This window comes from Bufo bufo, chromosome 1 (genome assembly GCF_905171765.1).
Source record: "Bufo bufo chromosome 1, aBufBuf1.1, whole genome shotgun sequence".
NCBI classification, from domain to species: domain Eukaryota; kingdom Metazoa; phylum Chordata; class Amphibia; order Anura; family Bufonidae; genus Bufo; species Bufo bufo.
This window is the reverse complement of record NC_053389.1, coordinates 425,716,680-425,740,083: the sequence shown is the minus strand read 5'-3', so window position 1 is coordinate 425,740,083 and position 23,404 is coordinate 425,716,680. Positions and strand designations below refer to the sequence as shown.

The 23,404-nt window shown below is 41.1% G+C and overlaps 1 protein-coding gene across 2 annotated transcripts in view; it reads right to left on the bottom strand.

Moving 5' to 3' along the window:
• The window catches only part of SLC26A2 (solute carrier family 26 member 2), a 184,823-nt gene that overhangs the window by 24,719 nt on the left and 136,700 nt on the right, over window positions 1-23,404 (bottom strand). For both annotated transcript variants that reach the window (XM_040406551.1, XM_040406559.1), the window contains exon 2: window positions 14,705-15,343. In XM_040406551.1, the coding sequence (XP_040262485.1) occupies window positions 14,705-15,322 (618 nt within the window). In that variant the 5' untranslated portion in view covers window positions 15,323-15,343. The remainder of the gene's footprint in view (window positions 1-14,704; window positions 15,344-23,404) is intronic.

The following is a 23,404-nucleotide window of genomic DNA, read 5'->3' as shown; positions in this document are numbered from 1 at the left end:
ACCTAAAGGGTTAACGAAGTTTGTAAAATCAGTTTTGAATACCTTGAGGGGTGTAGATTCTAGAATGGAGTCATTTTTGGGTGGTTTCTATTATATAAGCCTCACAAAGTGACTTCAGACCTGAACTGGTCCCTAAAAATTGGGTTTTTGAAAATTTCTGAAAAATTTCAAGATTTGCTTCTAAACTTTTAAGCCTTGTAACATCCCCCAAAAAATAAAATATCATTCCCAAAATGATCCAAACATGAAGTAGACATATGGGGAATGTAAAGTAATAACTATTTTTGTAGGTATTACTATGTATTATAGACATAGAGAAATTGAAACTTGGAAATTTGCAATATTTTAAAAATTTTTGGTAAATTAGTTTTTTTTTTTATAAATAAAAATTATTATTTTTTACTTCATTTTACCAGTGTTATGAAGTACAATATGTGACGAAAAAACAATCTCAGAATGGCCTGGATAAGTTAAAGCATTTTAAAGTTATCACCACTTAAAGTGACACTGGTCAGATTTGCAAAAAATGGCCTGGTCCTTAAGGTGAAATAACGCTGTGTCCTTAAGGAGTTAATTTTTGTGGAACGCCTAAAGGGTTAACAAAGTTTGTAAAATCTGTTTTAAGTAACTTAAGGGGTGTAGTTTCTACAATGGGGTCATTTATGGGGGTATCCACTATGTAGGCCCCACAAAGTGACTTCAGACCTGAACTGGTCCTTAAAAAGTGGGTTTTGGCAATTTTCTTAAAAATCTGAAGAATTGCTTCTAAACTTCTAAGCCTTCTAACGTCCCCAAAAAATAAAATGACATTTCCAAAATGATGCCAACATAAAGTAGACATATGGGGAATGTTAAGTAATAAATATTTTATGAGGTATAACTTTTTGTTTTAAAAGCAGAGAAATTGAATTTCGAAAATTGCAAATTTTTCAACATTTTTGGTCAATTTGGGATTTTTTCATAAATAAAGGTGAAATATATTGACTCAAATTTATGACTAGCATGAAGTACAATGTGTCACGAGAAAACAATCTCTGAATGACTTGGATAAGTAAAAGCGTTCCAAAGTTATTACCACATAAAGTGAGATATGTCAGATTTGCAAAATGGCCCAGATGTGAAGTGGTTAAAGACTTTGTTATTGCCTCTATACTGCGTCCGCTAACCTGTCTACCAGAGCGAATCCCCACATAGGGTATCTGGAAATGCTAAATCTGTACCAAAAATTAAAAAAATAAAAATAAAAATTTAAATTGAAGTCTATGGGAAAACCACTCTACAGAAAGTGTGAAATCGCACAAACAATTGACATCTGCACAACAGGTCAATTTCTGCACAGAAGAAAAAAATCAAGGCATACATACTGTAAGATTTGTCAAATCTTATTCACTTTGCTGGTAGTATATGACACTGCGGGCGACCCATGCAGTGGTTAGACTGAGCTGCAGTAAAAAGCTAAGGCCCTTAGTGAGGCGTATTGGTAGTTACAAAGGGGTTAAATAATCAAAATTAATGATAAAGAAAAAAATAAAACATCTGAGCAGAGCAGAGAACAGCCTGATGGAGCTCACCACACCCGCTCTAGCCTTATACTACCATTTATCGCCGGACCCTATTGACTATAATGGGATCTGGTGGGGATTCAGCATTAGTGCCGTTTTTAGTCGGACTAAAACCGTTGCATGCACTGTGTTTGTCTGGCCCAAAGCAGACGGATCCTATTATAGTTAACGGGTTCCGGTGGTGAATGGCAGTATCCGTCTAGGCCGGGTCCAATAAGCTCCGGCAGGCTGAGCTCTGCCGGAACAGACTGCTAGATCAGTTAAACAGATGTGTGAACCTAACCTTATCCCCACCTGAGTTTGTCTGCAGTGTTTTCCAAGGAGATAGCTGACAGGGAGCTCTTTTATAAGAAGCTCATACAGTACTCTATATCAGCTGACAACTCTACTGTTCATGTCTGAGGCCTGAAGCCCACAGGCAGCATTGTTTAAAGGGAATCTATCAGCGGTTTATGTAATGCAAAACTGCTTACAGCACTATTTAGGGATTGATGCAGTACAAACATACCTTCTGTGGAGCTTGTATTATCAGGAGCAGTGAGAATATGAACTTTTATTCTGTCAGATTCTGCTCCTTAAGTCCATTAGAGGAGGAGCTTCAATGTGAATTCTATTCTGCTCTTCACATTTAAGGGGTTGTCCGAGTTAACAAAATATCTTAGACAAGCCCTTAGAATGGTCTAAAATAAGAAATGAGGGTATACTTATTTTTTTCCAGTGAGGTTCTCTGCATTGACAGTTCAGCCCTTCTGCCATTATACAGCATGTGACTTCTGCAGCCAATCACTGTCCTTGGTGGTCAACACTGCAATTTGTAAACAAGTAGCAGCAGGAGGACTGGATTGGCGGTGCACAGAATGGCACTGGAGACAGGGGGGAGTTATTATTTTTTTTATTTTAGACCATTCGGGAACTTGTTCAATATTTTTAATTATCTAGGACAATTCCTTTAAGGAGCTTTAACTCCGCATTCCTCTGCTCTGAGTGACAGCTCTGGATGACAGCTGTAGTTTTCTACTGGTTGAATGCTACAGGTGACACGCCGAGCAGTGTGGAGATGTGGTGAAGCAGCTCACTGCAGAGAGGACTTCACAGTGAAGCTCCACCTCCTGGGCACTTGTAAGATCAGTGCTTTGCAGAAAAAAATTCATTTACATACTGCCCCTAATAATAAAAGCTCCACAAGAGGTATCTTTCTCTTGCTCTCTACGACCCTAAATAACGCCATCAGCAGTTTTGCATGTTAAAACTTCTGACAGGTTCCCTTGAGCCATTAAATACCTCTGAAACCATAGGACAGGATTATCATGTCCTATCATGTTGCAAACTCAGTGCAATTCCTTGGCTACTGTCCTGTACATGCTTACTTTACGCTCTGTGCACACAGGGAACTTAGGGACCCCCATCCTCGTCATCAGTGGGGTCATAGCAATCATACATGTATCCTGTATTCTTCATGAATGTGGTCAATCAGTACCTATGTATTATTTCTGAATATAATGATGTCTTTTATTAGATGTTGGTACAGGGGAATAAGACTTACTCAGACATGTTATGTCTGTGGCATTTCCCTCCCTCGGAGTGTTAATGTAAGCAGCAGATAACATGTAGAAGGAGCAGCAGCGCTCAGAGCTTGTGACGCAGCAGTGATTCCCTTCAGCCTCTATCCTTTACTATATATATACACTATATTTGTTCTCAGCGGATTATACCGATTAAAGTCTTGTTAGAATAAAAAAAAGCAAAGGATTTATGTCTGCTTGTACTTAAGGGGATGCTGGGCTGGACCTGGGCAGCTTTCATTGGAAGGTCACTCTGGGGCTATACAGAGATTACAATATGATCAGGTGCTTCTATCATGTGCCACCCAGTATACAGTGTCATTACCTAACCTATGGCATCTACACAAAACACCCAACCAGCTCTGTCCGCAAATTTAGTCCCAGAAACCATAACAATCAAGTTTCCCAAACATCATTATTCAGTAATTGGTATTTAATACTGTCACGTCCTGCTTTCCTTAACTCTTGTACTTCATGACTGTTATTACACATAACCAAAAGTCCACATGAAGGAAGAAGCAAGAATAGGGAGGTTTATGGTAACCCCCCCCCCCCCCTCCCCTACTTGGCTGATCCTTCTTCTCCTGGCCTGCAATGCTCCACTAGGCTCTCTAGATGTCAACATCCGGCTTGACATTGCGGCAGCCAATCACTGACGGCGGCGGATACCAGATCCCCTTGCGTTATGTGACTATTTATCATGAGGTAAGGGGACCTGGTCACCTCCACTGTGGCGATGTGAAGCCGGATGTTGACATTGAGGGAGCCCAGTGGAGCATCACAGGCCTGGAGAAGAAGGAGCAGTGATCCAGTGACAGGTCCAGCCCCGTGGGGGGGTTGCCAAAAAACTTCTTATTTTTACACAACCTCTTTAAGAGCCAGGATAGGATGTACTGTAGAATGCATAGAAATGATATCCTCCTGTTATTTAAAAAAAAAAAAAGTATAACATAATGACATACATTGTGATAAAAAAAATGTAAGTTAGTAAAGCTAATGAGGACTCTTGACTTGAGCAAGGCTAAGGCTACACACTACTAAGCAAGAGGTGTATAGCTGGGTGGCAGTCTCTCCAGTTTTTTGTCATTTTTTGATATTTTGTATGAAGGCAGCAGCAGACTCAACCAAATGTCTTGTTCAACCTTTAGTTTAAAGAGACATTTCCATAAGAAAACTCAACTGAAACTCAATATTCATATAAAACGTTTCATCAGTATTATGCCATTGAAAATTATACACAAAATACCGGCCCTTCTGCAGCGGTCAGCACAAAAAGATAAAACTATATAAATAACAGGCAATATGCTGTCATTTTACTGCTGTTGTGAGGAGAACATGTCTGCAGGGTAATCTTCGTGATAATAGTAGGTGTAGAATTGGGCGAGTAGTTTGACAAATCTATTATTCTCTTGATAGACCTAGATACAGATGGTGACAGAAAAGAACTGCACTCAGTAGTTAAATCTGTGAGGCTCTTATTGATCACTACAGGGGGCTCTCTGGCTGGAGTAATGGTCTGACTGAGAAAGTTAAAGAATCACTGTACTTTCACACAATTTTATTTCATTTAATACACAATGTTGTAACTAACAAATTTTTAAGTCCCATTATTTAAAAAAAATATGCCTGCATCCACTTGAAAAAAGTCATGGCCACTGGAGGTCTCACTTCCACCTACATAGCAGTCCACTGCCAGTTGTCAGGCAAGATCCCTCCCTAGCAACAGAGACACAACAGATGGCTCACAGGAAATGGGGGCGTGTCATAGGTAACTGAGATCCTGAGCCTGATAAAATAAATGCTTCTGCACAGCTTTTAAAGATTATAGAAGCCTCCTGTGTGTCTGTAAATGTGATTTCCTCCTACTTATCTGTTCTGTGAGCTCTGAAGCTGAAAACAAGCATAGTGGGAAGTAACAGAAAGGATATCACAGCAGCACAGTGCTGGCAGATTCCACAGAAAGGAGACACTCCCAGCTGCTGAGAGAAATGCATCTAGCTATGCAGCTGAAGATGTAAATAATTAGGCAGAAAAAGACATTAGGAAAGCTTAAAAAGACATGTTCCTTCCCAATTATGATTGTGAAAGAAGTACAGCTATTATGCAAACTTATTTTGAAAAACTCAGGTATACTTTAAAGGCATTCTGTCAGATAGTTTGAGCCTATAGATCTGAAGATATGTGCTGCTAGATTGCCACTTGCACGTCCACAATATACATTTCCGATAGCTCTGAGTGCTTTTATTAAATAAAAAAAACAATGTTATATATATGCAAGTAAAAAGCCCAAGGGGCTGTTACCAACGTTTAATGAGCGCAGCCACGCCCACTGTGAAGGAGCACAGCACGCCCCCGCATCCTCCGAATCTCCTCCTTGCTCCCCCGAAGTCACAGATTTGAAGCGCTATAATCTCGTGCACGAGTATGCTGCATCAGCCTCAGGGAATGAACTGCGCATGCGCTAGCTGGCATGCACGAGATTACGGCGCTTCAACTATGTGACATCAGGGGAGCAAGGAGGAGATTCGGAGGATGCGGGCGGTGCTGGGCTCCTTCACAGTGGGCATGGCTGGGCTCCAGAAACGTTGGTAACGGCCCCTTGGGCTCCTTACTAGCCTAATTTGCATATATATAAAATATTTTTATTTATTTAATAAGAGCACTTAGAGCTATGGGAAATGTACAGGTGAAACGCGAAAAATTTGAATATTGTGCAAAGTTCATTTATTTTAGTAATGCAACTTAAAAGGTGAAACTAACATATGAGACTCATTACATGCAAAGCGAGATATTTCAAGCCTTTATTTGTTATCATTTGGATGATTATGACTTACAGCTTATGAAACCCCAAAGTCACAATTTTGAGGTACCCTTTGCTCAGGGGATATGGACTAATTAGTTGACTAGAGTGTGACACTTTGAGCCTAGAATATTGAACCTTTTCACAATATTCTAATTTTAAGCTGCATTAATGCAATTCCTTTTAAGTTGCATTACTGAAATAAATCAACGTTTGCACAATATTCTAATTTTTCGAGTTTCACCTGTATATTGCGGACGTGCTAGTGGCAATCTAGCAGCACATGTCCTCAGCTCTATAGGCTCAAACTAGCTGACAGAATCCATTTAAGCTAAACTGCTTGCTGTGCTAAAAGCCCAACCAAGAAGTTTAATATACAGGGGGAAAAAAGCAGAACTTCAGAAAATGACATCCCAAAAAATAACCACACATTTTTTATTTAAAAAAATAATAAAAAAAATTGAATATTTACATTAGATTTTGATGGGAGGGTCCCTTTAATGGTGCATGGCCTTCGCTCACAGTTAATATTAGATTTCAATGCAATCACATTCTAATTATGCTGACACAAAACTAAAACTGTAGAAATGCATCCAGAAATTAGGTTTTGCTAAAAAAAAATCTGCTAAAATGTATAATCTCTAGTAGCCTGACACATTGCCAGTTTTTTTATTTTATGGTTCCAGTGTAATTTGCACTAATAATACGGGGATCATTTGCAAACAGATATACACCACTTTTTGGTGTATACCGGTCACAGATTGCGGTACAAAAGGTTATATGCACCACAATCTGCAACTTTTTCCCCTCATGCCAGGGCTAAAAAAAAAAGGGGGCGTGACGTGGGCGTGGAAAAGGGCGGGCCGGTAGGCCCGTCTCATTTGTCATTTTCTACTCCTGTTTTAGGAGTAGAAAATGGTCTAAATCTACGCCAGCAAGGCAGCTGCCGTAGATGTAGACAAGAGTACAGTCCGCCTAAGTTATCTAGAAGCCGGCGCCACTACATAAGGGTACTTTCACACTAGTGTTGCTTGAATCCGGCGGGCAATTCTGTCGCCGGAACTGCCCGCCGGATCCGGAAAAACGTGTGAAAACGGATTACATTTGAATCCTGATTAGGATTCTGATTACAATGAAAAAATGCATTTGAAAAACCGTATCCGCCATTTATGGACATTTTTCGGGTTTAACATGCAAAAGCCGGATCCGGTTTGACGGAACACACGGCGCCGGATCCTGCATTAATGCATGTCAATCGGTCAGTCAAAGTGTTCCGGATTTTTGGCCGGAGGTAAAAATATAACATGCTATGGTTTTCTGAAAAGCCTGATCAGTAAAAAAGACTGAACTGGATGCATCCTGAACAGATTGCTCTCCATTCAGAATGCATGGGGATAAAACTGATCAGTTCTTTTCTGTATTTGAGCCCCTAGGACGGAACTCAGCGCCGGGATATAAAAAAACGCTAGTGTGAAAGTACCCTAACTTAGGCCTCCTGCACACGACCGTATGGCTTTTTCAGTGTTTTGCGGTCAGTTTTTCACGGATCCGTTGTTCCGTTTTTTGTTTCCGTTGTGTTTCCGTTTCTGTTCCGTTTTTTCCGTATGGCATATACAGTATACAGTGATTACATAGATAAAATTGTGCTGGGCATAACATTTTCAATAGAAGGTTCCGCAAAAACCGGAACGGATGCATTTCCGTATGTGTTCCGTTTTTTGCGGACCCATTGACTTGAATGGAGCCACTGAACGTGATTTGCGGGCAATAATAGGACATGTTCTATCTTTAAATGGAACGGAAATACGGAAACGGAATAAATACGGAGTACATTCCGTTTTTTTTTTGCGGAACCATTGAAATAAATGGTTCCGTATACGGATCGTATACGGAACGCAAAAAACGGCCAGTAAACTTAGAAAAAAAGACAAAAGGCTCCATTTACACGTCCGTGGTGTGTTGCGGACCCGCAACACACCTGCCCGGCACCCCTATAGAAATGCCTATTCTTGTCCGCAAGCTGCGGACAAAAATAGGACATGTTCTATCTTTTGAGGAGCTGCGGACCTGAAGATTGGGGCCGTGCTCCGCAAATGCGGATGCTGACAGCACACTGTGTGCTGTCCGCATCCATTCCGTCCCCATAGAAAATGAATGGGTCAGCACCCGTTCCGCAAAATTGCGGACGTGTGAATGGAGCCTTAGGCAGATAAACCGCCAGCACAGGAGGGACGAAGACCAGCGTCTAAATCGTCGGTCTTAATAAATGTCCCCCTATATATTAGGTTGAGACTACATGGCGATATGTGTTGCATGACAGCAAGTCTCAGAAAAGGCCCGCAATTAAAAATATTTGTGCGAACTGTCTTTAATTTGTACTATGTATGCACCTATTTTAGAGCTGTGATTTGACTGCAAAAATACAGCCAAACTGCAGGAAATTCACAGGCAAGCCACAGCAGTGTTGGATTTATTGTTGTGTGCTGCATTGTAACCCCACTGATAATCATTAGATGACACATCACGTTGTGTAGCCAAGCCTAATAGTCAACATTATGAAAATATTAAGGTAATAAAATTCGAGATATATTTTGCTTTAATGATTGTTATGAAAACTGATGAAGCTTCTGATGACTGACTTTTCCCTTGCTCACTGCTTTATTATTGCACTGCTACTGTTTATTTCTCATTATCATTGTAAGTTTGTATACTGTACATAGCTGTGTTTCTATTCTTTTTTCTAGGCGCCATCTTGTGGTTTAAAAAAGTACTGAGCAGAAGTAACTTCTCACAAATAACTCATTGATTGCACACATTCTAGTTGATAGCGGTAAGCTTATATGTTGCCTAATAGCTGCACTGGGGTGACCAATCCTGACAGGTCTGTTTTACTAACTACTTGCCTTTCCCATACAATAACAATTCTGGGGTATATTATATAACTCTATGTTGTGCTATTCTTCTATTATTCCCACTAGAAGTTATGGATGAATTGCTAGCAGTCTGCATTAAGGCAAGGGCTACACGGTGACACTGGTCACGCGACACCTGTCGCGGCGCAAAGGTCCTTTGCGATACAATCCTCGACTTCTCCCTGTTCACGCCAGGTCTAAGAAAATGGGTATGGTGTGGGCGGGGACAGGCCGGCAGGCCCATCTCATTTACCATTCTCTACGCCTGTTATAGGAAGCTGTCTTCCATTTAGAACTCTGCCAAGTATAGGCGGTTATTAAGACCGGCGTCTAAAACGCTGGTCTTCATAAATGTGCCCCACAGTCTCTTATTGCCAACTGCTTTCAATACATTCATAACTTCCAACATAAATAATTGAGGAATAGCACAAGATAGTGCTATCAGAATAAATGCGCCGGAATTGCTATCACGAAGAGTGATTCTTCTCATATGTTTGTGTATCCAGTACCATCTCTATGCTGATGACTTCATCCTGTAACATCACCCTTGCTGTACTATAGAACAACAGTGGCTTCTCAGTGTGTGGCACTACTATGACGACGTCTTGGTGTCATGTGACACTAATCTTTCCTTCAGCCCTATATTCATTCACTTGCCCGTTCATGCTGCCTGCACCTAAAAAAAAAACATCTCTAGAATCTTCCCCTTTCTTACTGTGGAAAAACCAAAAACCCTCATTGTTGCCCTGATCCATTCCCGTCTCAATTATTGTAACTCATTATCAATTGGTCTCTCCCTCACCAGACTATTCCCTCTCCAATCAATCCTGAACATAGTAGCCAGGGTCTGTCTAACCGTTACTCTGATGCCTCCGCCCTGTGCCAGTCATTGCACTGGTTGCACATACAGTACAGGATTCAATTTAAAGTCCTAATTCTCACCCACAAAGCTCTCCACAGTGCTGCCCCCCGGACATCTCCTCCCTCATCTCTGTCTACTATTCTACCCATTCTCTCAGTTTAGCTAGTGACTTACGACGGACCTCTACCATAATCCAAACCTCTCACTCCCGTCTCTAAGACTTCTCCCGACTGTAGTATTCAGGTTACATTTCTATGTTGGCACCTTGCAATAAATAAGTGGGTTTTGGGTTGCAGTTTGGGCACTCGGTCTCTAAAAGGTTCGCCACCACTGGCCTATAGCATCATAGTAAACATAGCAACATAGTTAATAAGGATGAAAAAAGACATTTGTCCATCCAGTACGGCCTGTCATCCTGCAAGTTGATTTAGAGGAAGGCAAAAAAAAAAAACTGTGAGGTAGAAGCCAATTTTCCCCACTTTAGGGGAATAAAAAATTCCTTCCCAACTCCATTCAGAATAACTCCCTGGATTAAAAACCCCTCTCTAGTAGCTATAGCCTGTAATATTATTACACTCCAGAAATACATCCAGGCCCCTCTTGAATTCCTTTATTGTACTCACCATCACCACCTCCTCAGGCAGAGAGTTCCATAGTCTCACTGCTCTTACCGTAAAGAATCCTTTTCCATGTTTGTGTACAAACCTTCAGAGGATGTCCCCTCGTCACAGTCACAGTCCTGGGGATAAATAGATGCTGGGAGAGATCTCTGTACTGACCCCTGATATATGTATACATGGTTATTAGATCTCCCCTAAGTTGTCTTTTTTCTAAAGTGAATAACCCTAATTTTGATAATCTTTCAGGGTACTGTAGTCCCCCCATTCCAGTTATTACTTTAGTTGCCCTCCTTTGGACCCTCTCCAGCTCTGCTATTTCTGCCTTGTTCACAGGAGCCCAGAACTGTACACAGTACTCCATGTGTGGTCTGACTATGATTTGTAAAGTGGTAGGACTATGTTCTCATTATGGGCATCTGTGTCCCTTTTAATGCAACCCATTATCTTATTGGCCTTGGCAGCAGCTGCCTGACATTGGTTTTTACTGCTTAGTTTGCTGTTCACTAAAATTCCTAGGTCCTTTTCCATGTCAGTGTTACCGAGTGTTTTACCATTTAGTATGTACGGGTGACTTGCATTATTCCTTCCCATGTGCATAACCTTACATTTGTCAGTTTTAAACCTCATCTGCCACTTATCTGCCACATACGCTGATCTATCTCTCCTCCGTTCAACCCAACCCCCTCCTTCAGAATCATTCTTCTGAACCTGATCCATCAGTACCTCACACACTCAGAAAGCACTACAGATATGTTTACTGGCTCTTGCTTATATCTACTCCCCTATTGTGTAAGATAGGCAGACCATTGCACAAATCAAGCACTTGTTAGCTTTTGTGTCACTCCTCATAGACAGTAAGCTCTTGTGAGCAGGGCCCTCATTCCTCTTGTTTTAATTGTTGACTTGTTTGTTGCTATGATATTTATGACTGTGTGTACTTGAACCCCTTAAATATGTAAAGGGCTGCAGAATATGTTGGCGCTATATAAATAAAGATTATTATTATATGTATTAAAGAAATATTGTAACAAAAATTGCATCAGAAACTCTACAAAAACTGTAAATGTGAATCCGGCTTACTTCACATAAGGAATGTTTTTTTTTTCCCCAAACATTGTCATCACATCTTGTCAATCAAAATAGTGGGAGGGGCTGGCAGTGGCAGGCGGAGGAAAAAGACTGCACTGAGTGGCTAAGACCCGCTTTCGGCAGGCGGCCCGACGTGCACAGCATCATTGTAATCTATGATACTGTGTGCTCCCAAGTACACGATCAATGCCGCTCCGGGACATATGGCCCACTCACGGACCGTATATCTTGGAGGGCCTATTCACACGTCCGCAATTTCATTCCGCATTTTGTGGAACGGAATTGCGGACCCATTCATTTCTATGGGGCCGCACGGTGTGCTGCCCGGATACGGAATTGCGGACCCGCACTTCCGGGTCCGCAATTCCGTACCCGAAAAAAATAGAACATGTCCTATTCTTGTCCGCAATTGCGGACAAGATTAGGCATTTTCTATTAAGTGCCGGCGATGTGCGGTCCGCAAAATGCGGAACGCACATTGGCGGTGTCTGTGTTTTGCGGATCCGTGGATCCGCAAAACACTTTCGGACGTGTGAATGGGGCCTTAGTCTGCAGCTATGTCTTTTGGCCTTGTTGAAGTTGAAGGGAGCTAATAGTTCCCGCAGCGCTCCTGTGCTGAGAACCGGCTGTTCTCAGCAAGAAAACTCAGATTCTGACTGGTAACCCTTTAGTTGCTGAGGGCCATACCACATCATGATCACAGGGAACGTTCCCCCTGCGGTCGGGTCACTTTCCCCGAGCCGATCGGAGACTAAAGGAGCCATCCGCAATCAGCCCTGAGGACCTATGAAGGACTGTCTGTTTTGGAACCCTACTGTTAGGGCTTACTAGTGTTGCCCTAACAGCAGGCTGTGTCATACTGGCACACAGCATAATGTATTAGCATATAGGAGTATACTAAGGCTACTTTCACACTAGCGTTTTTTGCGCATTTATGGGGTGGTTCTGGTGACCCTCACTTGGGTTAGGTAATATTGTTTTTTGCGGCTACGTCATGGATATGCAAAAACGCTTCCGTTACAATAATACAACCGCATGCATCCGTCATGAACGGCATTGAAAGTCAATGGGGGACAGATCCGTTTTCTATTGTGCCAGATTGTGTCATAGAAAAAATGTCGTCAGGCAGATTATTTTCCATTCAGAATGCATTAGGGCAAAACTTATCTGTTTTGGACCGCTTTTGAGAGCCCTGAATGGATCTTAGAAACGAAAAGCCAAAACACTAGTGTGAAAGTAGCATGTAATACACGTATTAGTCTAAAATAAAATGTTATAAAATAGAAATCCCATAATGGGATTTTAAAAAAATGTTGTAAATGATATAAAATAACAAATAAAAATATATATATTGACAATATTTATTGTAAAATACATTTTATTGAGCACACATACTAGGTATCCATACCAACATAACAGCCCGAAAAATGCTTTTATCAGGTTATTTAGCGTGAAACATAAATGACGTTAAAAAAACACCCAAAATTATTTTTTTATATATTTTCACACCCCAAAATAATTATGTATATCTTAAAAAGACCAAAAAATAATATTACTCCTAAAAAAAAACAAGACAGTCGCACCAATAAAAAAATAAAAATTATGGCTGAAGAAATGCAGAGACAAAAAAACTAAAACATTTTGCAGGCCATTAAGGCCTTTTTCAGGCCTAGTTATTAAGGGGTTAACACTGAATTTCCTCCCTTTAAACCTGCACTAAATTATCAGAACCGGTTTGGGTACTACCTCCTTGGAAACTGCTTCCCGTAATTTATGCGTGCTGACTGGCTTGGTGATACAGATCATTGAAAATTCATACATAAAAAATGTCTTTCCCTTTCACAATTTAGCAGTGCCTGATTCAAAGCGCATTATAGGATTGGCATATCTAATCGGGCTAGAATTGGGCCAAACCCGTGGACATTTCGTGTGTAGCAACTAATCACATTTCTTTTATATTCTTTCATATTCAAAAGGGCCAACCACTCCACTATAGGGTTGTCACAATACCAGAATTTTGATTCGATTTCGATACCATAAAAGTATTGCGATACTCAATTCCATTCGATACCACGCAATAAAAATAAAACACCAAAAAAGTTGTGTGCATTCCGTATTTTTATGGAACTTCCGGCCCATAATAGAACAGTCCTATCCTAATTTTAGGGGGAAATTGCATGTTTTTTTATTTTATTTTTCTGTAATGGCGTTCACCATTTAAATATTTTAATAGTTCGGACTTTTTCAGGCGTGGCGATATGCAATATGTTTTTTTTTTATTGTTTATATATTTTATATGTACAATTGGAAAAGGGGGTGATTTAAACTTTGGTGTTTTTTTTTTACCTTTTTTTTTTTTTTTACTTTTTGTTTAATAACTATTAGCCCGCTTAGGGGGCTAGAACCCTTGTCCTATTCACCCTAATAGAGCTCTATTAGGATGAATAGGATTTCACACGCTCCCTGCTGCCCTGTGCTTTGTGCACACAGCAGCAGGGAGCTCACCATGGCAGCCATGGATGGCTTCAGTAGTGTCCTGGCTGCCATGGTAACTGATTTTACTGCTGGATCTCCGATGGGAAGCTGCCACTGGCACCAATGAAGATACTGAGGAGGAGACCCTGTGGCCACTGCCACAAATGACTATAATACTGGGGGGGCAGGCCACTGCTACCATTGAATAGAATACTGGGGAGGTGAGGGGGGGAGAACTGTGCCACCAATGATTATAATACAGAGGTGGGGGAGCGCACTGCACCACCAATTAATATAATTAAACCGTTAATACAAATGAGGGCAAATGACAGGGATCCGGTTGAACCGTGTCAATTAACCCCTCGGGTGCCGCACCAGAGAGGTTTATTGACGGGGTTCGCAGGATTGCTGTGCCCTGTCATTGAGGCCAGGTGTGATACAGCCGGCACCCGACACACACATTTGTATTATTGGGTTATTTATATTTATTGGTTTGTGCAGTGGCCACAGCCCCTCTCCTTCTCCTCAGTGCCATCTTCTCATTGGTGGCAGTGGTGGCTACGTCACAGAGGAAAGGGACTCCCTCCTTCTCCTCTGTGCCAGCTGAAAACATGGTGCGCGGTGAGGGCGGTGCGCACAATGTTCTGTAAGTGATACTGCACAGCTTAGTATCGTAAAATAGAAAATCCCGATATCGGATCGATCCGGGTACAAAAGTATTAATTGGGTGTTAAAAGTTCGATACCCGGTGCAACCCTACTCCATTATGCACTGCTTTTGATTAATCCTCCCCAATTTTTTGTATACTTTTTCACAACATACCTGATAAAATCCCGCCATAAATGTAACGGTGGCTCCGACTGTAATTGCATAGCAGCTTCTATCACAAGTCATCCTTGAAGTCTGATTCGCATCAAGCGTTTCATTTGCCAGTAAGCCAGCCATTGATGACAGCTGGCTTCTTTGGTTATCCAGTTTATCGTAACCTGCTGCTTGTAGTTCTCGGTCCACAATTTCACCAACCATCAAGCACAAGACCCCAAATATTCCAACATGGATATGTTTAGAGGTTCCCATTAAAAAATATATAATGCAGGCAAAAAATGAGGTGTAAAGGCCATAGATAGGTTCCTGCCCAGCCAAAAGAGAATAAGCAATTGACTGTGGAACTAGCAGAATAGCCACTATTAGGCCTGACATGGCATCACCCAGCAAGTATTCCTTCGGCTTGTATTTAGGGAGCCATTGCAGCACAGGCAGGAAGCTGAGTAGTGCCTCTTTGGCTTTTTTGGAGGAACAGTTACAGGTTTTCCTTATCTTTTTAGTTAAACGTGTGTGTAAGGGGATCGTTTTCTTTTCCCTTTCTTCCAAATATATAGTCCCCGGTGGCCGGGAGCTGCGGTGAATAGCTGTGATGTTGCCATTGTCCTCGGTTTTCATCTTGGTTTCTTTTTCATTTATCTAAAAAAAAGAATTGAATAGAATCATGAGCTACAAACAGATCAGATCTATTTTGTGCTTCATATCTGTGACACTGCATAATCAGAATAATGGCATCATATTACAGCTGTATGAATAGGAATGTATTCATTTTATGGGTAGCATAGAATAATGCAGAAACTTTATATTAACTTTAGTATGTTGTCTTTCATTTCTCTCCAGTATTTCTTTTCAAATTCTTGTTGTTTTACTGCTTTGCCTTATCCTTAACCCCTTCCTGACCGTATCAAATATATGGCAATTTGCAGACAGCCAGTCTGCATAACTGCTGTATTTACTGCCCCCTTCCCCCAATTATGAAGGGGTTCTTGCTGCAGGGGGATGTCGGGTATGGCTGTAATTAACATACTCCAGATACTGGGCACACATACCATGGGCTCCTATTAATCCCATCTGGACCCCAACATGTAAATTAATGGTTACCAGCATGTTACCTGTGCATGAAATAACCAGGCCCTGTCACAATAAACTCCTGAACATAGCACTCATATTCTGCATTTATGCAGCTATTAGGGAACCACATAATGTCAGTAGATAATATGTTGACTGCTTTCTTGTGCCGCCATAGCACAAAAAAATAAGTAATGCAGTAAGATGTAAAAAATAATAATAATTTATATATATATATATATATATATAGAAGAAAAATCCAGCGGGAGCACCACCAGGAGTCGGGTGCAAAATCCACAGAGGCAGCGGCAGTACCCCAACAATATGGCTTGAAAAAGATAGGACTGCACTCCAAATAAAGTGAAAAATCAGTGGAGCTTTATTCACCCATAACTTTGGCAACTTAGCGACGTTTCGGCTCACAAGAGCCTTCTTCCAGCTGGAAGAAGGCTCTTGTGAGCCGAAACGTCGCTAAGTTGCCAAAGTTATGGGTGAATAAAGCTCCACTGATTTTTCACTTTATTTGGAGTGCAGTCCTATCTTTTTCAAGCTATATATATATATATATATATATATATATAAAGCATGGGTGAATAAAAGGATCCCACTATTTTCACCTACTGGAAGTGCTGCGGTGTATTTATTTATACATATATATATATATATATATATACACACTCACCTAAAGAATTATTAGGAACACCTGTTCTATTTCTCATTAATGCAATTATCTAGTCAACCAATCACATGGCAGTTGCTACAATGCATTTACGGGGGTGGTCCTGGTCAAGACAATCTCTTGAACTCCAAACTGAATGTCAGAATGGGAAAGAAAGGTGATTTAAGCAATTTTGAGCGTGGCATGGTTGTTGGTGTCAGACGGGCCGGTCTGAGTATTTCACAATCTGCTCAGTTACTGGGATTTTCACGCACAACCATTTTTAGGGTTTACAAAGAATGGTGTGAAAAGGGAAAACCATCCAGTATGCGGCAGTCCTGTGGGCAAAAATGCCTTGTGGATGCTAGAGGTCAGAGGAGAATGGGCCAACTGATTCAAGCTGATAGAAGAGCAACGTTGACTGAAATAACCACTCGTTACAACCGAGGTATGCAGCAAAGCATTTGTGAAGCCACAACACGCACAACCTTGAAGCGGATGGGCTACAACAGCAGAAGACCCCACCGGGTACCACTCATTTCCACTACAAATAGGAAAAAGAGGCTACAATTTGCACGAGCTCACCAAAATTGGACTGTTGAAGACTGGAAAAATGTTGCCTGGTCTGATGAGTCTCGATTTCTGTCCGAATTTGGCGTAAACAGAATGAGAACATGTATCCATCCTCTGATGGCTACTTCCAGCAGGATAATGCACCATGTCACAAAGCTCGAATCATTTCAAATTGGTTTCTTGAACATGACAATGAGTTCACTGTACCAAAATGGCCCCCACAGTCACCAGATCTCAACCCAATAGAGCATCTTTGGGATGTGGTGGAACGGGAGCTTCGTGCCCTGGATGTGCATCCCTCAAATCTCCATCAACTGCAAGATGCTATCCTATCAATATGGGCCAACATTTCTAAAGAATGCTATCAGCACCTTGTTGAATCAATGCCACGTAGAATTAAGGCAGTTCTGAAGGCAAAAGGGGGTCCAACACCGTATTAGTATGGTGTTCCTAATAATTCTTTAGGTGAGTGTATATTAATGTGAAAAAATGAATATGAAAGTAGAAAAATAAAAAGCCTCCATCCCAAAAAAGAATACATCTCCCCTTTACCAAAAAATTTCTGTTATGATGATAGATGGTACGAGTGGGCTATAGTTTTATTTTTACTACTTTAAAAAAAAAAATAATAATTTCTTTGCATTGCCTTTTTCTGACGGCCATAACTTTTTCATATTTCCTTCCACAGAGCTGCATGAGGGCTTGTTTTTGGCAGGACATACTGTAGTTTTTATTTGTACCATTTTTTGGGGGGCATACAACTTTTTGATCACTGCTCTAAAAAATTTTGTGGGGATAAATAATGTTGAATTGCTTGTTTTTATTTCTTTTTTAATTGTGGTGTACACTGCGTGGGAAAAGTATTTTTAGATTTTAATAGTTGACACATTTTTGGACGCAGCAATACCTGTTATGTCTATTTTTAATGTTTTTATATGTAACATTAGGAAAATGGGGTGATTTAAACATTTAATATTAAATTTTTTATTTTTTAACCACTTCACATCCGCCCACAGGATATAAACGTCCTATGGGTGGATGTTTATCTCCGAATGCAAGTTCTGAAACGTCCATTCAGAGATGGCAGCTGCACACTAATCGTGCAGCTGCCAAGCGGAGGGCCCGCTGTCAGTGACAGCAGGGCACCCCAGAGAGAAAGCAGGGACAGTTCCCAGGTGTCCCAACCTTCTAGATCGCTGCATACACAGCGCTCAACAAGCGCTGTGTATACAGATCAGAAAGCACTTTGCGCTTTCTGTCCATGCCCGGTGGTCATGTGACCGCCAGGGCCGGGATAGTACAGGAGCTGTCGGGTCTTTCACAGACCATGATCAGCCCTGCACTGAGGCTGTACAGCGTTGTATTCGCTGTACAGCCTCTCTGGGGGGGGTATTTTCCCTGTAACTGGGGCTACTATGTCAGTTACAGAAAAAATGAATAGTGAAAAAATATAAAAAATGAAGTTAAATTTCCCTCAGAGGTCTTGTATGACCCGATGGGGGACGCAAAGTGTAAAAAAAAATAAAAATAAAAATAAAATAAAGTGTTTTAAAAATAAAGATTAAAAAAAGTTTCAGGTGTAAATTTTTTTCCCTGCCAGTTAAGTAATAAAAACAAAGTTAAAAATAGAAAAAATAAAATAGACATATTAGGTATCACCACATCTGTAACAACCAGCTCTATAAAACTATCACATGACCTTATCCCTCAGGTGAACACCATAAAAAAAAAAGTGCAAAAAAAGCAATTTTTTGGCACCTAACATGACCTAAAGTGCAACACCAAGCGATCAAAAAGGCGTATGCCCCCAAAATAGTACCAATCAAACCATCACCTTATCCTGCAAAAAATAAGATCCAAACTAAGATAATCGGTCAAAAAATAAAAAAGCTATAGCTCTCAGACTATGGAGACACTAAAACATCATATTTTTTTTTGTTTAAAAAATGCTATTATTGTGTAAAACTTAAATAAATAAGAAAAAGTATACATATTAACCACCTCAGCCCCCAGTGCTTAAACACCCTGAAAGACCAGGCCACTTTTTACACTTCTGACCTACACTACTTTGACCGTTTATTGCTCGGTCATGCAACTTACCACCCAAATGAATTTTACCTCCTTTTCTTCTCACTAATAGAGCTTTCATTTGGTGGTATTTCATTGCTGCTGACATTTTTACTTTTTTTGTTATTAATCGAAATTTAACGATTTTTTTTGCAAAAAAATGACATTTTTCACTTTCAGTTGTAAAATTTTGCAAAAAAAACGACATCCATATATAAATTTTGCTCTAAATTTATTGTTCTACATGTCTTTGATTAAAAAAAAATGTTTGGGTAAAAAAAAAATGGTTTGGGTAAAAGTTATAGCGTTTACAAACTATGGTACAAAAATGTGAATTTCCGCTTTTTGAAGCAGCTCTGACTTTCTGAGCACCTGTCATGTTTCCTGAGGTTCTACAATGCCCAGACAGTACAAACACCCCACAAATGACCCCATTTCGGAAAATACACACCCTAAGGTATTCGCTGATGGGCATAGTGAGTTCATAGAACTTTTTATTTTTTGTCACAAGTTAGCGGAAAATGATGATTTTTTTCTTTTTTTTTTTTTTTCTTACAAAGTCTCATATTCCACTAACTTGTGACAAAAAATAAAAACTTCCATGAACTCACTATGCCCATCACGAAATACCTTGGGGTCTCTTCTTTCCAAAATGGGGTCACTTGTGGGGTAGTTATACTGCCCTGGCATTCTAGGGGCCCAAATGTGTGGTAAGGAGTTTGAAATCAAATTCTGTAAAAAATGACGAGTGAAATCCGAAAGGTGCTCTTTGGAATGTGGGCCCCTTTGCCCACCTAGGCTGCAAAAAAGTGTCACACATCTGGTATCTCCGTATTCAGTAGAAGTTGGGGAATGTGTTTTGGGGTGTCTTTTTACATATACCCATGCTGGGTGAGATAAATATCTTGGTCAAATGCCAACTTTGTATAAAAAAATGGGAAAAGTTGTCTTTTGCCAAGATATTTCTCTCACCCAGCATGGGTATATGTAAAAAGACACCCCAAAACACATTCCCCACCTTCTCCTGAGTACGGAGATACCAGATGTGTGACACTTTTTTGCAGCCTAGATGGGCAAAGGGGCCCACATTCCAAAGAGCACCTTTCGAATTTCACTCGTCATTTTTTACAGAATTTGATTTCAAACTCCTTACCACACATTTGGGCCCCTAGAATGCCAGGGCAGTATAACTACCCCACAAGTGACCCCATTTTGGAAAGAAGAGACCCCAGGGTATTCGCTGATGGGCATAGTGAGTTCATGGAAGTTTTTATTTTTTGTCACAAGTTAGTGGAATATGAGACTTTGTATGAAAAAAAAATAAAAAAAAAAAATCATCATTTTCCACTAACTTGTGACAAAAAATAAAAAATTCTAGGAACTCGCCATGCCCCTCACGGAATACCTTGGGGTGTCTTCTTTCCAAAATGGGGTCACTTGTGGGGTAGTTATACTGCCCTGGCATTTTCCAGGGGCCCTAATGTGTGGTAAGTAGGTAAATGACCAGTGAAATCCGAAAGGTGCTCTTTGGAATGTGGGCCCCTTTGCCCACCTAGGCTGCAAAAAAGTGTCACACATCTGGTATCGCCGTATTCAGGAGACGTTGGGGAATGTGTTTTGGGGTGTCTTTTTACATATACCCATGCTGGGTGAGATAAATATCTTGGTCAAATGCCAACTTTGTATAAAAAAATGGGAAAAGTTGTCTTTTGCCAAGATATTTCTCTCAACCAGCATGGGTATATGTAAAATGACACCCCAAAACACATTCTCCACCTTCTCCTGAGTACGGAGATACCAGATGTGTGACACTTTTTTGCAGCCTAGGTGGGCAAAGGGGCCCATATTCCAAAGAGCACCTTTCGGATTTCACTCGTCATTTTTTACAGAATTTGATTTCAAACTCCTTACCACACATTTGGGCCCCTAGAATGCCAGGGCAGTATAACTACCCCACAAGTGACCCCATTTTGGAAAGAAGAGACCCCAGGGTATTCGCTGATGGGCATAGTGAGTTCATGGAAGTTTTTATTTTTTGTCACAAGTTAGTGGAATATGAGACTTTGTATGAAAAAAAAAAAAAAAAAAAAAAATCATTTTCCACTAACTTGTGACAAAAAATAAAAAATTCTAGGAACTCGCCATGCCTCTCACGGAATACCTTGGGGTGTCTTCTTTCCAAAATGGGGTCACTTGTGGGGTAGTTATACTGCCCTGGCATTTTCCAGGGGCCCTAATGTGTGGTAAGTAGGTAAATGACCAGTGAAATCCGAAAGGTGCTCTTTGGAATGTGGGCCCCTTTGCCCACCTAGGCTGCAAAAAAGTGTCACACATCTGGTATCTCTGTATTCAGGAGAAGTTGGGGAATGTGTTTTGGGGTGTCTTTTTACATATACCCATGCTGGGTGAGAGAAATATCTTGGCAAAAGACAACTTTTTCCATTTTTTTATACAAAGTTGGCATTTGACCAAGATATTTATCTCACCCAGCATGGGTATATGTAAAATGACACCCCAAAACACATTCCCCAACTTCTCCTGAGTACGGCGATACCAGATGTGTGACACTTTTTTGCAGCCTAGATGCGCAAAGGGGCCCAAATTCCTTTTAGGAGGGCATTTTTAGACATTTGGATACCAGACTTCTTCTCACGCTTTGGGGCCCCTAGAATGCCAGGGCAGTATAAATACCCCACATGTGACCCCATTTTGGAAAGAAGACACCCCAAGGTATTCAATGAGGGGCATGGCGAGTTCATAGAAATTTTTTTTTTTTGGCACAAGTTAGCGGAAATTGATATTTTTTATTTTTTTCTCACAAAGTCTCCCGTTCCGCTAACTTGGGACAAAAATTTCAATCTTTCATGGACTCAATATGCCCCTCACGGAATACCTGGGGGTGTCTTCTTTCCGAAATGGGGTCACATGTGGGGTATTTATACTGCCCTGGCATTCTAGGGGCCCTAAAGCGTGAGAAGAAGTCTGGAATATAAATGTCTAAAAAATGTTACGCATTTGGATTCCGTGAGGGGTATGGTGAGTTCATGTGAGATTTTATTTTTTGTCACAAGTTAGTGGAATATGTGACTTTGTAAGAAAAAAAAAAAAATTCCGCTAACTTGGGCCAAAAAAAAGACTGAATGCAGCCTTACAGAGGGGGGGGGGGGGGATCAATGACAGGGGGGTGATCAATGACAGGGGGGGTGATCAATGACAGAGGGGTAATCAATGACAGGGGGGTGATCAGGGAGTCTATATGGGGTGATCACCACAGTCATTGATCACTCCCCTGTAAGGCTGCATTCAGACGTCCGTATGATTTTTATGGATCCGATCAGTCTATCAGTGGATCCGTAAAAATCATGCGGACATCTGAATGGAGCTTTACAGGGGGGTGATCAATGACAGAGGGGTAATCAATGACAGGGGGGTGATCAGGGAGTCTATATGGGGTGATCACCACAGTCATTGATCACTCCCCTGTAAGGCTGCATTCAGACGTCCGTATGATTTTTACGGATCCGATCAGTCTATCAGTGGATCCGTAAAAATCATGCGGACATCTGAATGGAGCTTTACAGGGGGGTGATCAATGACAGGGGGGTAATCAATGACAGGGGGGTGATCAGGGAGTCTATATGGGGTGATCACCACAGTCATTGATCACTCCCCTGTAAGGCTCCATTCAGACGTCCGTATGATTTTTACGGATCCGATCAGTCTATCAGTGGATCCGTAAAAATCATGCGGACATCTGAATGGAGCTTTACAGGGGGGTGATCAATGACAGAGGGGTAATCAATGACAGGGGGGTGATCAGGGAGTCTATATGGGGTGATCACCACAGTCATTGATCACTCCCCTGTAAGGCTGCATTCAGACGTCCGTATGATTTTTACGGATCCGATCAGTCTATCAGTGGATCCGTAAAAATCATGCGGACATCTGAATGGAGCTTTACAGGGGGGTGATCAATGACAGAGGGGTAATCAATGACAGGGGGGTGATCAGGGAGTCTATATGGGGTGATCACCACAGTCATTGATCACTCCCCTGTAAGGCTGCATTCAGACGTCCGTATGATTTTTACGGATCCGATCAGTCTATCAGTGGATCCGTAAAAATCATGCGGACATCTGAATGGAGCTTTACAGGGGGGTGATCAATGACAGGGGGGTAATCAATGACAGGGGGGTGATCAGGGAGTCTATATGGGGTGATCACCACAGTCATTGATCACTCCCCTGTAAGGCTCCATTCAGACGTCCGTATGATTTTTACGGATCCGATCAGTCTATCAGTGGATCCGTAAAAATCATGCGGACATCTGAATG